Source organism: Acipenser ruthenus, chromosome 2 (genome assembly GCF_902713425.1).
Source record: "Acipenser ruthenus chromosome 2, fAciRut3.2 maternal haplotype, whole genome shotgun sequence".
NCBI lineage: Eukaryota > Metazoa > Chordata > Actinopteri > Acipenseriformes > Acipenseridae > Acipenser > Acipenser ruthenus.
Genome location: NC_081190.1, coordinates 19,907,825 through 19,922,423, shown reverse-complemented (window position 1 = coordinate 19,922,423; position 14,599 = coordinate 19,907,825). Strand labels below are relative to the sequence as shown.

Sequence of the window (14,599 nt, the reverse complement as noted above, 5' to 3'; positions counted from 1 at the left end):
GTTGGAGTAATGTGTTGTGTGGGGAACTTAGCCAAACGTCTAATAAAAACATGTCTGTTATCGAGACATCACGATGTATAAATAGCTCTAGGAAGCAAAAATAACAGACTGGTGTTTACTTGCGCAAAGTGGTTGGTACAGAATGTTGTGGTGGAGTTTGTAAACTTTTAAGTGTGTCAGACACGTTTGTCGGGCTGCAGCGACGTTATGCGCTGGTGCGGTAGTTCTGTTTTTGTATATTTTTTTCCCCCAGTAGGCCTTTTTCCAAGCTAGCTAGTTACAGAACAGTGATATCAGATTTCTTGTGAAAATGAAACAAAATACTGTACAAATATGAGCATAATTCATGTTTAGTTATTTTCCCCTATACTATAACAGGTGACATTGTGCTGCTGCAGTTAGGAGGACTGGAACACACTCGAGCTGTTCTTGTAACAGCATGTAAAAAAGTGCTATATTCCATATCCATTATACATTTTTTCCTATTCTACAAATACCATGTCCCAATCATACTATGTTTTGTTTTAAATGAGTTATTTGCAATCCACGTTCTTTTAGATTTATGAAAATTATTACTGATCCTTTGTATATTGTGCTGAGAGGGTTTTCAATATTAAAAGTGGGACCAGTGGAGATGAGATAATTGATTTTTAAAATCCTTGGAAAGTTCTCCTATAAATATTATTAACAGCATAAGTGCTGGTCCTACTGTATGCATTTCCCATATGCAGTAGCAGTTATAAAGTACAGTGCATGGTGTTGATTTATGGAACTGTACTTTTCCATTATAAAGATTAGAGTGCTTTGAGAAGGCTACATTAAATAACTGATACAGAGCGACTACATAAATTACCCAATCGAAATATTATTATGTGTTTGTTTAGCAGACACCTTTACCCAAGGCAACTTACAGAGACTAGGGTGTGTGAACTATGCATCAGCTGTAGAGTCAACATCTCACCTGAAAGACAGAGTACAAGGCAGTCAAGCGACTTGCTCAGGGTCACACAGTGAGTCAGTGAATGAGTGAGCTAGGATTTGAACTGGGGACCTTCTGGTTACAATTCCTTTTCTTTAACCACTGGACCGCGCAGCCTCTTTATATGGTAAATAGTGTAAATTAAAAGTTGAGGTTCCCCACAATCACGTTCAATGTTGCACTAAAATACAATTCCTTTATATTGGTTTACTACATGTAGAAGAGAAGCCTGACTTAGTAATTTACCTGGGGTGGGGGGGAGGCATAGGGGGGCTAAGGTACATTTTGGGGAGGCTTCAGCCTATGTGCACGTCTCTCTAGGATGAAATCAGCTGGAATTTAAATAATACATAGGCAGATCAGTAACTTGCATTTCTTGACTAAACTCATTCTCAAGGAAACTGAAGTCCAAATCAAAACAACAATAGACATCGGACATAATTTCAGACATTTTAAAGTATTTATAGAACAGGTACCGGTGCCAGTATTGTTTGAACTAATGAAGCGCAGCTCTGTCCTGAATTTCAGCAGTACACCACTGGATTGGAATGTAAGCATGAAACTCGTCCCAGTAAGCATATTATTTCTATGAAGTGGAATAACACAAATGTATCCCACACTAATTATACCCACACTGTGGTATAAATAAAAATATATACAGTTGTGTTCCAAAAATGAATGTATGTTTCCACCTCCACAGCCTGTGACTACCCGCCATGTCGAGAGTGCCAAAGAAATATGGTCCACGATAGCTGTATAAATAAACACTATGGAAAACCAAAATGTACATTGCATAGAAAAATGTAAAGATTTTATGGTTGTAATTTCTGAGGGAAATCCACTTTGATAACAGTGCGTACAGTATTACTAAACTGTGATCTGTTGCATCTTGCTTACATTGATAAGGCCTGCTCTCTCTTGTTCATGAGTGTAATTTATTGACAGCATGTTGCATTGCTGACTGCACTGTCAGAATCGCTATTGCTATTGCCTTTCTCTTGCCGTGTTTTTTTTTTTTTTTTTTTTGCACTTTGTTGCTGTGTGATTTACTGATTGGTTGTGGGGTTAATAGTAGAAGGGAGTGGTGACTTCTTGCTTTGATAAATTTAACCTCAAGTAAAATTTCAAAATAGTCTCTCCATTTCCAAACCGAATAAAGCATTTTGTATTGCTTATAAACCCTATACTTTGTGTCCCCTTCTGTCTGGTCACATGTGGATACAAAATATAAAGGTTAAAGGTTATTCAGCCTTCCAGTGCAGATATAGCAGCAAGAAAGCATTCAGTCGTGAAAGGGACTATGTTACAGTGTTTTAAATGGCAATGCAACTGTTTTAAATGGTATTGCACAAATCAATAGTATTACTGCAATTAATGAGCAAATACATGTGAAAAAAAACATGTTATCGTAAAAAATCAATGATTCTGTGTGTAATGGGCTGTCTGTGACATCAATGGAGTCCTTTTACTTTTTACACAAATCAAGAAATCATTCATTTATTTATTATTATTATTATTATTATTATTATTATTATTATTATTATTATTATTATTATTATTTCTACTGACAACACTGTCCAAAATAAACTTTACACTCAGTTTATTATGTGTCTCATATTTTTAGGCGACCTTGAAGACCTTGAAGATTTACGTGACCGTACCCTCAATCTGACCACAAAAAAACAACTAAACATAATAGCAATGACATCAGCTCGTGCAATTTCAATTCCTGGATGGCAGTTGAGTGCTAATCCCACTTCCATCCCGGATTTCTCAAACTAAAACAAGGGGCAGGCTGGCAAATGCACAACAACACCGGATTGAGGAAATTGACGAGGGCAGTCCAGTGCAAAGCAAACTTGTTAAAAACAGAAAAGCATGCAACCTGGTGTTCATTTCAAGGCAACCTGAGCATACATCGCTTATTCATGTCAGGTCCGTACTGTGACTGGAGCTTCATTTACCACAGCAATTTTGAATCGGAGACACGGGAGAACGACTAGTAGTTGTTGCAGACATGCAGCTGTCGGGGTTCACGGTGTTTTTGGTGCTGCTGCTGATGTGGGAGGTGGATGCCTGGAGCGTGAATGTCAAGTACCCAGTGGATTGCCCAGAGCGCTGCGATGTTAAAGTGTGTACTGCAATCCATCGCTGCAAGAGAACCGTGCTGGATGATTGCGGCTGCTGCCGGGTTTGTGCTGCGGCCAGAGGAGAACTGTGTTACCGCACTGTCTCTGGAATGGACGGGGTGAAGTGCGGACCAGGGCTACGGTGCCACTTCTACAACGAAGAGGACGACTTCGGAGACGAGTATGGCATTTGCAAAGGTAGGTTACCCTCTATGGCACACCTGCAGTGCGCTAACTAAAGCATGTTTAGTATTTACTGTATTTAGGCTACAGACTGTGGTTTTTTGTGCGTTGCCATTCGGCAACAGTACGAATGATAATAAAATAAATATAATAGGAAGTACCATATTTCCTTTCCGTAACCTGTTCATATTTTAGCCAAACTCCTAATTTGCCTGCATACGTACATTTGATGCTGTGGTATACGGTGTGCAGTATGGAAATATGTTGCATACTGAGATGCCACAAGAAGGACATGCCCAGTTGCTGCAGGTTTGCACTTGTATTCACTCAGTCAAAATGCCTTTCCCTTTTAGATTAAAATGGCTGCTTTTTGGGTTTGTTTGATAACATCTGGAGGAACACAGACCGGCTCCCCATTTTTTTTTTAAATGAAATTAATGAATATTAAAAGCATATCAAATAACTATGTCATATTTGTTTGTACTGCCCACACAACATGGCGAATCATAATGAAAAGTCTGTAGGCAATACACTGTACTTAAACTGGTGTAGCTAAATGTCAGTCCTGGAATTAATGTTAAGCCAGGAATGTGAGCACTCCAATATTAAGTAAATACTTCTTACAACAAGTAATGATTCACAAATATTTTGTGCACCGTCTTAATTTGTTAATTCTAAACACTACACGCTGAACTATTCAAGCTTTGATGTAATGAAGAATCACTGGGCATTCTGCTGGTTTGGTTTAAATTATGGATATTGCATAAGTTTCTGGCCAATATAGGCCTGTTAGTATAAATACAGATACTACTAATAAAAAACTTTTTTTGTGCAAACTCCGTGTACCTCAATTTATAAATATCTATATACAAATATATTGAAATGGTGTCTGCAATAGAGTCACTGCATGTTTGGTATTGCTGGCACTGTAGTGTTGTACTGCATTATTCTCCAGCCTATCCTGCTCTATCATCAGTCAGCAGTGTTATTATTAATCTCTTTAAAAAAAAAAAAAACAAGAAAAAAAAGAAACAATGTCTATATGCATGGGCTGCTAATTAACTACATGTTTTTCAGATGTTCTGTTTTTAAAAAAAAATATTTAGCAACATCGTTTGCCTGAGCGATGTACACATATTTACTTTTTGTTTTTACTAAATTGTCATCTCCATTGACAATATGTATGCAGGATAGCAGAGATACCTATACATTACAGTACTGTACATAGGACGACACGTTTCAACTCAGTGCCACACTTTGTTTCTGTTGCCCTCAGACCTCCAGGTTTAAAGCTGTAGGGCAGCAGTGTGGAGTAGTGGTTAGGGCTTTGGATTCTTGACCAGAGGGTTGTGGGTTCAATCCCTGGTGGAAGACACTGCTGCTGTACCCTTGAGCAAGGTACTTTACCTAGATTGCTCCAGTAAAAACCCAACTGTATAAAAGGGTAATTGTATGTAAAAATAATGTGATATCTTGTAACAATTGTAAGTCGCCCTGGATAATGGCGTCTGCTAAGAAATTAATAATAATAATTGGAACAGAATGTTTCTGTTCGAGGGAAATGCTTTACAACAGCACCAACAAAGCAGTGTATGAGCTGTATATTTTTAATACCACCAGCTTGTCCATATCAATATAAACACATTAGCATTAAAAGCATGCACAATTACTTGAATGCATGCCATCTATTCAATGTTATTTTTGATTTGGACAGGTGTTCTCTGTTTTATACTCATTGTTAAGCTCCATTGTTTTAACCATCCTTAAAATATTCTTGGCGGAAAAAAAGGTCTTAAGCTATGTACTCCCAAGTTCTCACTGTGGATAGCTAATTAAACAAAGCGTTAGTGTTGAGTGAAATCATTGCTGTCGACACACTTTGAAGTGTTTCCTGCACATTGCTGGTTGTTTTGACATGTTTCTTCAAAAGTTACTGTTGGCTGTTTAGGGCAAAGCCGATATAATTTTTAAAACTATCATTATTAGTTTCAGCATCCTGTTAAAAGTCTGCACTAAGAAATATGATCTGTAGTAAAAACACGCTTAATCTCTCATAGGATAACAGTTCCTGCAAACCATTCATTTAGAAATGTTTTGTATAAACACACTGAATAGGCACCCAACAGTACTTACAGTTTCCACAACAGTGGATTTATATGAAGCTTTTTTCAACTACCTTTTTGTAATATTTTATTTTCAAAAGATACTGATTGCTGGATGAAAATAAATACAGCTTCAAGTGATTACCGGTTTCTAATAAAATATGTAGATCTTATAAGGTGAAAGATTGGGAAGTCTGTATACCTTCTCTGACACAAAATTGTAAACTGTTGCTTTGTTGAAGAGTTATTTTTCTACTTCTGTTGAAATTAGCAGTAAAACAAATTCAGCTTGTAGAGTGTGCACAGTTACCGTATTTGAACAGTGGTTTCTATTAATATGGCCTGAAGAAGGGTGCAATAGATTTTAAATATTTTTTTCTCCAAATTGTATTTTTTCTAAAGGGAATAACACCTATTACAACTCGGACATTTTTATCTAACTGTAACATGCACAGGTGTTTTTACACCTCTTTTGTCATAAAAAAAGCGTTATCCATCCCTCAGATGTTCTGCTAAATTGATTGAAAGTGCCAGCAATTGAAAACTTAAATAACTTAATTGTGAGTGAATGAATCTTCTTTAATTTTAATAATGTCTATTTTTCTCATTTACAGAGTGCCCTTATGGGACACACGGACTGGAATGCAGGAAAACATGTAACTGTAAGACTGGGATCTGTGATAGAGAAACTGGAAAATGTCTGAAGTTCCCGTTTTTTCCAGTGCCGGCCTCCAAGCCAGCTAATAGACTCAAATTCAGAGCACAAACGGGTAAGTGCCTCTCCTTCCAAACGTTCACTCAGTAAATTACTTATTACATTTAGCTTGGTGCAGATTCCCTGCCTCTCATTTTACCAGAAGCTTAATTTAACATACAATGAACTCCAAGCCATTTCTATTGTGATAAAAGGTAAATTATAAGTATGTATAAGCTGCATTTTTAACTCATTGGTTGAGTAAAAAAAAAAAAAAAATCTATCTAAGATGAATATTTTGAATGGAACCTTCAAATACAATGTATTATTGTATGTATGTTAATAAGGACTTTTCTTGAGTTTGGGGACTCATGGGTGCAAAGGTTTAAATCCTTCATATAAATTGACCCTTTAATAATGTCTCTTACTGCTTATCATAAGCATTACAGGACATGCTGTAGTTCAGTGGTTCTCAACCTCAGTCCTCGGGGACCCCTGTGTCTTTCATTCCAACTGAGCTCTCAGTTACTTAACTAAACCCTTCATTGAACTAATACTTAGCTTAATTAGGCCTTTTTAATTGTTCACAGTGCCAAAAAAGTTGCAGCTTTCAAGTTACTTATAACATTTTATAGTTAAGTTGAAATCCCCTACTGTTTAAGAGCTGAACACAATTAAAAAGGCCTGATTAAGCTAATTATTAGTTCAATTAAGGGTTTAGTTACGTAATTGAGAGCTCAGTTGGAATGAAAACCAGAAGACACAGGGGATGTAAATTAGAGTACATTTTTGAAAAGCAAGCTATGTCATTCTGTGTTAGAGAGCAACAGCTTTGTAAAAACCAAAATCATAAAGCTACTTCATATAGCTGTTGTCTAGTTTTAAACCATGTATTCCAGGGATGGAAATAAAACTTCTACTGCATAACAGCTTCACCCATTCCAGGTTTTAATATGTGCTTGATTAGCCGCAGTGTTTAGGTAACAAGCTCAGGTGTGTCTTATTAACTTACAGTAAATCCAGGAATGCATAAAACTGCTATGCAACGAGAGTCTTATTTCCATCCCTGTATTCATTCAGTGAATAAACACCATCTAAAGACTTACGTATGTTTTCCAAATTATTTTTTCAGACAATGAGATGGGATCAGGTGACCACAACAGTGATCTAAAAGAGGATTTGTTAAAGGAGAAAAATGTCCGATCTTCAGCAATGAAATGGTTAAACCCACGCTGACACCTTTAACCCTGGAAATAACTAATTTAATGAATAAATGTAGCATCTTGGTCACTGAAAAGAGATTTTCTATTTTATTATGTGTGCGGATACAGGGCTACCAAGACTGTACAGCTTTGGAAAAACTGTGACTCTTCTTTCTACTCATTCATCTCAGACTTTTGTTTTATTTCTGTGTATCTGAAAACAAAAGTTTCGTGTTGTAGTTTTTCTAAGTGTGAAGGTATTATTGTGAGGACTGTTTGATATATTTGTTCAGTGTTCGGTAGCCTTAAATGTTTTATTTAAGAATAGTTCATATCTTTAACTTTTTCTGACAGACTTTATAGTTGCACCTTCTTTAAAAGCACAAAATGGAGTTTAACTGTGAGCTGCCAAAAGCCGTGTGAACACAATAAATCACTTATAACGAAGCAGAGTGTCCTGTGCTGCATACTTTTATAGAGAGGTGTTACTGTTCATGTTCCCTCTGAAATAACACCAGTAAAGATCATTTGAGAATATTTCTGTGTGACACAGCGAAAGTAGGAGGGCTCCTACTAGTCCGGGACCAAGTTTTGGTTATTAAAACTACCTTGTTGAAAAGCCTGCTCTGAACTGCCCAGCTCAGGGTGCATATTCATGAAGCATTTACAACTGTACTAAAATCAAATTGACAATCTAATAGAACTATAAACAACTAGAGTCTATAGGAGCTCTTAGTTTACCTCCTGAGTTACTTATTTGAAGCTTTAGTTAAAAAATAAAAAAATGTAACAGGCAGTCCATGGCATTACAGACAAGAGATGTGTGACATGCAGACAGACAGGGAGCCTCCCGATATACCTCAAGATTATATTGACAGACCTTTGAGAGTATACCTTGGAACCATTTTTTCCTGCCGCTCTGTGACATAAATATTATTTTACATGTACAGAGGCAATTTTGGAAAAGAAGATGCAAGTATTAGAATTAGAATTTATAAAGGATCTATGAATGTCCATTACATGACTATTGCACTACTGTCGACATCCCCTATAACAAATTATGTAAGAAGCTACAGGTAAAAGAAATGAATTGGACTGTAGACAGCTGGATGCATTTTGATTCATTATGGTAATTGTTACAATGACCCTTGTTATGGCTAGCCCTGGTGTCCCCTACCGGAAAGCTAAAGAACCCAAGAAAAAAGAGACCAGTGGTATTGTTGCTCGTGTCATAAGACGTACTGTAAGAAAACAGATTTTAAAACCTTGGAAACTTTAACAAGCACTTAACGGCATACAGCAAATGTGTAAAGAGAGACTTTAACAAGCACTTAACGTCATATAGCAAATGTCTAAAGAGAGACACAGCAGTATTGTGTTGTAAAAGTCCTGTAGAGAATAAATTGCACATAAAGTCTTTCTGTTGTTTCTGAGATTTACCCTGACGTGACCCTGACGTGATCCTTTATCGGGAAAGGACCCAGGCTTGAGTGTATCCCTCCAAGCTGGAAGCAGCTGCACAGTCCGTAGCATATGAGCTTTGTTTACTGTAATCACACAGATTTAATCAATTGTGTATATATTTTTTTGTATATTCTTTGAGACCGTCATTTTGCTTATGATGTTCCAATTGTATGTAATCCACACTTTGTTTAAATTTCATTGTAAATATTATCTTAAAAAGGGAATAAAAACATAATTCATGGTTTAAATGTGTCTTTTATAACTCTTTCAAAATTCTCTGATACATGGCAACAACTTTGCTTGTTTAAGCCAGTGCAGAGCCTTCAGTGTAATAATCTCAAATTACAAATTACACAATTACACAAATAATATACTGATTCAAAGCTTGCTGTTGTTTTTTTTTTTTTATATCTAAAACAGTAGAAAAAAAAGTTGATTTGCGTGCAGTGTTGGTGTTTGCAACTACTGTACCATTCAGTATTAGGCACATTCACAAAAAAAAGTAATTTTTCCAAAGCTGAATTAAGTTTAAGCACCACAAAACTGTATTAGCATTAAATGCAATAACTCTGTTTCGGAAGTTGTACAATTTTTATACTACCTAAAAAAAAGGGACTGCGTGTAAGAACAATTAGCATTACCCAATAAAGGATGAAGGTCACTACGAGGATTTAATTTAGCAGTAATGTGTTTATCATAATACAATGTGTTAGGCATGTATACAGACAACACATTGCTACATCAAGAAGAAAACAAGTTTTTCCTGAACAACACTTGAAAAAAAACCAGAAACAAGCTGTGTATAGAGAGTAACTGGGAAGAATGGGTGTGCAAGCTCCTGTGCATCAAATTCTGAAGTACCTGCACAGCTTTAAACTGATGCTGTCCAACTCAAATACTGGAATGCATATGGATCCATGTATAGAGTGGAGCAAAACAATGTAATAGTGTTGAAATTCAATTAAATGCAATGAACTAATCTGTCAAGCTTTTTATAACATTTGTATCAGGTGGTGTGTTATTAAAAGAGAATGGAAATCCATTCGCTATAACGTTTGTCTACTTGAATTGTGTTCTATTGTTTCGGCCATGCATGAAAACCAACCTTGTTTTAACGCCTGAATTACTGGGCATAACAGAAGATCCAGATCAATGAACACTGCACACTACAGCTTTGTGGCATTCAATCTGTGGTAACAATATAGTTTATCATACAAGTGCTGCCTGTATGAAACACCCAGTCCTAAAACTTAGCAGAAACTGGGATGCAGTAAGCTACAATATTGTATCTACAACCTGTTCCTTTCCCATTGATTGAGCAAAAATGAAATGAAGAGCAAACCATTTTGGTCCCTAGATTTAATCAGTGGAGCAGCCTTCCATTCACCAAGAACACTAGCTCTGGGGCAAGTTAAAATAACGTGGTTATAAATGTGCTGGTTGACACCTTTACCTTAGTAAGTGACTTCTTTGTACCCTGTTATTTTTAAGTATCCAGGTTGTTTATTTCCTACATTTCCTGACACCTCCGAAATTGGCCACCACTTCCTGTTGTTGTTGTTGTGTCTGCCCCAAACAGGATTTTAACAAACTGGACTTCGTCAAGTGACACACGTCATCATAGGACAGTCAAGGCAGCTCAAGACACTGAGTGTCCGGCTGTGTTATCAAAATTCTTTCCTGAGACTAACCAATCCTATTGTAAACAATCAGGCTCTATCTGGAAACTTCTTTGAAGATATATATATATACATTTTTTAATTGTCACGCTTTACTTTAAGGGACACTGTTAACAGCTAGCTTACTGACATCAGACCCTCCGGATTATCAGCCCTATATTAATCATTGAAAATAGGTTTTATTTGTTTAAAAGCACATTTAAAGATGTTACTGTAGTAATGTTTAGCAAAGGAGATCATGTTTTATTGCATTATACCGTGAAGTGATTGTGATTAAAAAATACAGATACATTTCAAACTTCTTTGCGTAGCACTATGTTTATATGGGTGCTGTGTGTAACACTACTGTTTTTTGAGCAATATTAAAATAACCCCAGCCCTAATTTAAAAATGTCCATAAATTCAAGACAATTTTTTTTTATAATGTGCTAACGTCCGCTACGGCACAGGTTCTTATTTTTAGCTTCCTATTTCCGGGTTCTTATTTTGGACTTTCCTTTGCTTCCTTTGTTGTTTCCCTTTGTAATGTGTTTCCTAATATAACTAACACTGTCCTTGTGCAGCAACCAGATATACTCTTATTGGAAAGAAATGACCAACTTATTATTAAGAAAAAATGAAGGGAATCTTTTCAGCCACCACCAGCAATATGCCCATGTCAACATTACTATCAATATTGGATTTATTAAACATCTTTCATGCCATTCATAACCAAGTGAAAAATTAATATAAAAACCAGACCATGTGACCTACCGTACAGCAAAGGAACCAGGATGCAGCACTTTATCAATAATGTTGTATCTGAAATCTGAAATATATATATAATTTTAAACAAAGAAGATTCTCATTGGAGAGAATTTGAACTGAAACACATGATGCAAATTAAGTTCCAGGAAACAGCAACTTTGGATCTATAGCATTGCCTGTTTAATGGTTGCATAAGCATGAAATACAAGGAAATAATAAAACTTCAAGGACAAAGGACTGTTTTTTGAAGAGTGTTTATAAGTATTTATAAATATAAAGTTAAACTTTTTTTTTTAAAACGAGAATACACTTCAATATTGCCAGTGCTAACAGGGTTAGAATATTGTGAAACCTTGGTTAGCACTTTTTGTAACAACAAATAAAAAGATAAGCAGTCAATGACAGCTAGATTTTCTGGCCATTTGGGGTTTAGCTTCGATTTTATACGTATTTCTACTCCATTCACTATAGCATTCATTTTGCCTAAAAAAGAGCAGGGGCTATGATTTCTCAGTCCATTAATTACACTTGCCTCTGCCCTTCACATAAACGGGTTGAAGCAAGCAGCAGTTTTGAAGAATGCTTCTGATAAGAACAAACATGACTGAAAACTTAAGGGAGGGAGAATAAAGTGATCTCAAATGCCATGGAAACCAAAGTGAGAAAAAAAGAGGCCAGCAGAGAATGTATGCCTGTTTCAGATTTTCAGTTGCATTTCATACCATGGTTTTACAGTAAACATAAGAAAAAGCTAGGGATCGAGAGGATGCCATTTGTCCAATCAGTGTTCCTCCCTAAGTCTACACCAGTGCATTTTACAACCTCATCATAACCGCCCTTGATGTGTACTCTTTACTTTTGACTTCTGTATATAATAAAGCATTGTGTTTTCCTTTTTAATTGCTTCCCCACACTGTCTGGTAACTAACATAATACATTGTGGCTGGCTAGTACGGTACCACCCATTTGATATTTGGAGTTTTGTGAACTGCATGTGAAGTAGAGTGTAAAAACAGACTTATCAAATCAAATCAAATATACTTTCTTGGCAGCATTGCATATTAGGACAGAATATGAACAGCATTAATCAATAATTGTTGCTCTCATCTTGGAATTTCTGAGGTTAGGTGGTCTACACATCTCAATCTGGAAATGTGAAACATCTTATAGAGCTGGCAAACAGGCATGTATTAAAAACTATAGGGGAGAGTTCAGGAGTCAAGATTATTTCTGAAAAAAATGCATTACTTTGGTGCTGCCTGTATTGAATTACCCCCGGCCCAGAACATGGCTCAAAGTAACCCAGTATAGGTACTCTCTCACTCCCAATGCTAATTTTAAATGAACAGGCACTAAAACTGGTGGTTATTCAGTTCAGCAATGGAGTGCCACTTGACATTCCAAACCAGGTATTTACTAGGGACTGGACTAGTGGGACAAAAAAATGAGGTCATTGGAACATGGGCTATTATTAGGAACAATTTAATATTTTCCATTCACAATATACCCGATTGAAATGATATACTGTGCATATCCGGCAATCAATGTAGAATAACAAGTTTCAGGGCCAGAGTGTCCTGGTGGCGAGACTTGGTGATAAGATAAATTTGAGGGGTGGTGTTAATATGGTTCAAATGTGTATACAGTATAATTCCCTTGAGAACAGAGAAGCAGGGAGATTGCAAATAAACAAAGGCATATCAATAACAGGAAACTGTTGGTGAGAAATACCCTTTATCTTCCTGTTGATGCACGTCACCACCGCTTTCGGAGACAAAGGTGCGTGAACAGCATGGTAAATAAAAATGATTTAATGCATGCCATTTCCACGATGTTTACTGTAAAACCACGAAAACGAATTGTTCATTAAAGGGACAAGTAAGTAAAAAATAGCAACACACCCTGATCTTTTAGGAAATCAAGTGATGTCTGAGTCTGTTGCTAAAAACAAGCCTGAGACCCAAACCAAGGATAAAAAAAGTTTATGACCTGTATATTACACCACCCATTATAAGCACTTGTTTCCCACAATTCCTAAAAAGCATAATCCTTTTAAAGAAAATACCTCACACAGAAATGAACATGCATTCTCTATTCTCTGTGTTTCAGATTTATTAATCACTCCAGTGGTTCATTAGCTTTAAAAGAGCAACAGGTGTGTGTGTTACGATATACTGTAGCCTTGAGAAAGCTGTTCTTTGTTGTACTATATACTAAACCTTTCATTCCTACTTTGAATAATTTAGAATTAGCAGACAGGTGGTATGAATGATCAAGCAGACATGAAGGCACATCAGCGTGGATACAGTCAGAGGAGTGCATGTCTGTGTCATATTGGCTCTGGTGCTCCCATCAATTAATGAGGCAAAATCATCAGGGCCTTTCCTTAGCGAGCTACAGCGGACCCTACTGGCCAGCACCCGATGAGGTCAAGCGGACACCCGCAGGGCTAGCCTTTACTCTCTAACATCCACGGTCAAGCTCTTGGGTGTAAAGGCAATTGGCTTGGTCGTGTGATCAGAAGGGGCCCACTGACCTTCAGTTCTCCTGAACTGTTGTGGATAAATGCTTCTAGGAGGTTACATAACTGGACATTCAAAATTTGAGGGAAATTATTAAAATAAAGGAAGCCCCAGTCTATAGAAGTTTGATGAACATAAAACTGAGTTGAAGTTTTGTGAATAGGATGCATCATTTTAAACAGAATGGTTTTGTAATTCAGTATTATAGATTCAGTATTATAGATATTAGATTCAGATTCAGCTGTCTTAATAAACAGGGTTTGTGATAAACTGAAGGTTTCATTTGTGCTGCAGTGTCTTAAAACGGAGGAGAATGTTGTTTAGCTGAAACCTGAGGTTAAAGTGGTTTGCAAAAGGAACAGTTGTAATAATATTGGCAGTGAAAGCCTGAAATCACTTGAGCTAAATCAGCCATCCCCTCAAATGTAGGCCACTGCCTCAGCAATTCCTGACATGTCACTTGGAAGAACAGGCAAGCTCTCTACGCAAGAGCATTGATTTTCTGTTTAAACAAAAAAAAAAACCCACAGAGACAGGGACAGGGTAGAGCACCCTTAAAAAATGTTAAGCAGCTTTGCGGTATATAAAGCCCATGGAAAACAAGGCAACATTTTCTGGCAAAGTTTTTTAAGCAATGCTTCTATGGGACATTTTTCAAGTAACCAACAACCTCAAAGGGCAGGAAATATGGTTTTAGGTTGAAAATATAGGATACCAGTAAAATGTTTATCCACACTATTTGAAGACAAATAAATCTGGTCCTAACAGTTTCTCGAGCTGTTTATGTTTGCTACAGTTCTGTCTATGCAGTTTATGTCTTTTGCTGGAAAGTACTCGTCTCAGAATGATTCTATTACAGCAGCGAATGATTAAGCAAGAATATAATCCCTCTCTGCTA

General features: G+C 36.7%; 1 protein-coding gene across 1 annotated transcript; it reads left to right on the top strand.

The window, feature by feature from the left end:
* Window positions 1-2,701: 2,701 nt before the first annotated feature.
* Window positions 2,702-9,001, top strand: LOC117408594 (endothelial cell-specific molecule 1). The gene is made up of 3 exons (XM_034013718.3): window positions 2,702-3,306; window positions 6,008-6,163; window positions 7,220-9,001. The coding sequence occupies exons 1-3, from the start codon at window positions 2,997-2,999 to the stop codon at window positions 7,321-7,323; spliced, it is 570 nt and encodes a 189-aa protein (XP_033869609.3). The 5' UTR covers window positions 2,702-2,996; the 3' UTR covers window positions 7,324-9,001.
* Window positions 9,002-14,599: the final 5,598 nt, after the last annotated feature.